At 53.8% G+C, this 2692-nt stretch overlaps 1 protein-coding gene across 2 annotated transcripts; it reads left to right on the top strand.

The window, feature by feature from the left end:
* The first annotated feature begins 621 nt into the window (after positions 1-621).
* Positions 622-1498, top strand: ATP6V1E2 (ATPase H+ transporting V1 subunit E2). 2 transcript variants are annotated; one of them, XM_045285845.1, is made up of 2 exons: positions 622-898; positions 989-1498. In XM_045285845.1, the coding sequence occupies exons 1-2, from the start codon at positions 622-624 to the stop codon at positions 1300-1302; spliced, it is 591 nt and encodes a 196-aa protein (XP_045141780.1). In that variant the 3' UTR covers positions 1303-1498. The 2 variants fall into 2 exon arrangements, with proteins under 2 accessions (XP_045141780.1, XP_004699816.1); XM_004699759.3 differs by having other exon boundaries at positions 622-1498.
* Positions 1499-2692: the final 1194 nt, after the last annotated feature.

The following is a 2692-nucleotide window of genomic DNA, read 5'->3' as shown; positions in this document are numbered from 1 at the left end:
CCTTCACACCCCTAAATGTGCCTCCAAAGGACCCTGAGCTCACTGCCATTGGGTCAATATTGACTCAAAGCAACGTAACAGGGTGGAGCAGAACTGTTCCTGAGGTTTTGAGACAGAAAATCCTTAAGGGAATTGAAAGCCTCATCCTCAGGAGAGGCGTGGCTGGTGGTTTTGAACTGCTCACCTTGTGGTTAGCAGCCCAACGAGTAACCCTTCACATGACCAGGGCTCCTGAAGCATGCCTACATGTCCCAAGAGATACACTAACTGGGCATTTCCATTCCCTTGCTTTGATGTCTAAGTCTTGGACCAACACTGGCTGGGTAGACAGCTTCCACACTAGGTCTGCCCTAACTACCTCATGACTATTTGGGGACAAAAGGGCAGTTTATGTAGCAGGGATGGAGGACCCTGGTGACCTGGACAACTTGGTTTCCCTTTCTTTGCCTCAGTTTCCTCACTTGCGAATTGAGGGAGGGGCTGGATAGAAGACACCTTTCATCATTCCCATTCCGGCTCTGACCCTCTGCTTCCTCCACTTGTGCCCTCCACAGCTGAGGGAGTGGAACTCTGGGACCACCTCGCTCCCGGCACCCGAGGACCTGCCAGCTGAGAGGCGCCATGGCCCTGAGCGATGTGGACGTGCAGAAGCAGATTAAGCACATGATGGCTTTCATCGAGCAGGAGGCCAACGAGAAGGCAGAAGAAATAGACGCCAAGGCCGAGGAAGAGTTCAACATCGAGAAAGGACGCCTTGTGCAGACGCAGAGACTGAAGATTCTGGAGTATTATGAGAAGAAGGAGAAGCAGATAGAACAGCAGAAGAAAATCCAGATGTCCACCGTGAGAAATCAGGCGAGGCTAACAGTCCTGAGGGCCCGGGACGACCTCATCACGGACTTGCTAAAGGAAGCCAAGCAGCGGCTCAGCAGGATAGTGATGGATGTGCAGGTCTACCAGGGGCTGCTGGAGAAGCTGCTGCTGCAGAGCCTGTTCCGGCTGCTCGAGCCCCGCGTGCTGGTGCGCTGTCGCCCACAGGACGTCTTTCTGCTACAGGGTGCCCTGCCAAGAGCCATCTCTGAGTACATGAAGGCCACCCACAAAACCGTGGAGATCCACATTGATCGAGAGGTGCACCTGCCTGGAGACTCCGCCGGAGGCGTGGAGGCCTACAGTGACGGCCAGAAAATCAAGGTCTCCAACACCCTGGAAAGCCGACTGGATCTCTTAGCCCAGCAGAGGATGCCGGAGATACGAAAGGCCTTGTTTGGAGCTAATGCTAACAGGAGGTTTTTCACCTAAGCCCCTGGGAAGGGGTGCTCGCATTCAAGTGCGGAGCCATCCAAGAATCAGTTGTTTGAGCAAAGGAAAGGAGTTGCGTGCCCTGCCCCTTGGATGCTCTGATATTTGTTCTGTCTGTCTGCGTGGAATGCCCCTGGCCTAGTGAACAGCATTATCAAGAGTTGATTTTGGAATAAAGCCCCGATGAATGCTCTGACACAGTGTCGCAGTCTTGACTGGAAGGAGCAAAGCTGTCTGTCTGCAGCTCAGCCCCGGGCTGAAGTGTTCTCTCTCTTTAGTTTAAGTTAGTCAAGGAGGTGGAGAACGCTTCCTTCCGTGTACAAAGCCAGCTCCTGGGCATAGGACCTGTGTCCTGTTGCAAAGGGCTATCTTCAGAAGGGGCTGGCCCTTGGGATTTCCTACTCTGTGGTCGCCACCTCGAAATTCTCCATTCTGTCTTCAGATGTGTGTTCTAGGGGTGGGGGTGGGGGAGGGAGATGGGATGGTGGAGCAGGTGCAGGAGCTCGGGCCTCAGCTCAGGCCTGGCAGACTCCGAATCTCTCCCACTCCCCTCCAGGAGGAGTTCTCAGCTGCACCCTTCCCCACCCAGCCCGCCACCTTGCCTTCTCCCCTTAGTGATGCAGGTGGACCAGTGCTGGGGCGTCATGCTCATCCACATTTTAAGACCAGCCATGATGGCACTGCCCTACCCCAGGCCGGCAGTGCCATGGCATGGTCAGTAGGTGGGAATGAGCCTCCCACATGGGCCTGGGGGCTGGTGGGAAGAGGGAGACCAGCCAATTATAGAAGCAAACCTGCTCCACCTGAACCTTCGCCACCTGTAGGGGTCTGAACTTGCCCTGTAAAGTATCCCCGTGCCCAAGGGAACACTTCCTGGAACCACGCAGTGACCGTGGGGGCTTGTGTCCATAAGTTCTGGCCAGCTTGAGAACCGCTGAGACAAGTGACACAACAGAAATCATGTCCTTTCTGTGATACTGCATATGGGGAACAAGGGAACAGTGGAATTCATACTACCCAGAAATCTGTTTTCCTTTCCTCAGAAAGACATGATAGAGGCAAGAAAGACCATGATAAGTCGAGAGAGTGCTCATGGGAGAAAGGAAAAAGCCTGTATATTTCAACACCTCGAGGGGTACCTTCCCCTTGCATTTTGAACACTGACAATGGGCCCCGCATCGTCATTTGTAGTTGGCTCAGTCTGTGTGTGTGTGGCTGACAGGCTAATCCGTTTTAGTTTTCAAAATGAAAGTTTTGGGAGGAAAACTACAAGCAACTCTTCCAAGGGGGCAAAGTGTGTCCTGGCCTGTTAGGACTCCTGAAATTGGGATCAGAAACTCCACGGAGGGGACAGCTTACTGGCAAGCTCTCCCCATCTCCCACCAGGCCG

This window comes from Echinops telfairi, unplaced genomic scaffold (assembly GCF_000313985.2).
Source record: "Echinops telfairi isolate 266 unplaced genomic scaffold, ASM31398v2 ScPeMD7_7475;HRSCAF=8513, whole genome shotgun sequence".
Classification (NCBI taxonomy): Eukaryota; Metazoa; Chordata; class Mammalia; order Afrosoricida; family Tenrecidae; genus Echinops; species Echinops telfairi.
The sequence above is the reverse complement of the archived record's forward strand: the minus strand, read 5'-3'. Positions and strand labels throughout refer to the sequence as shown.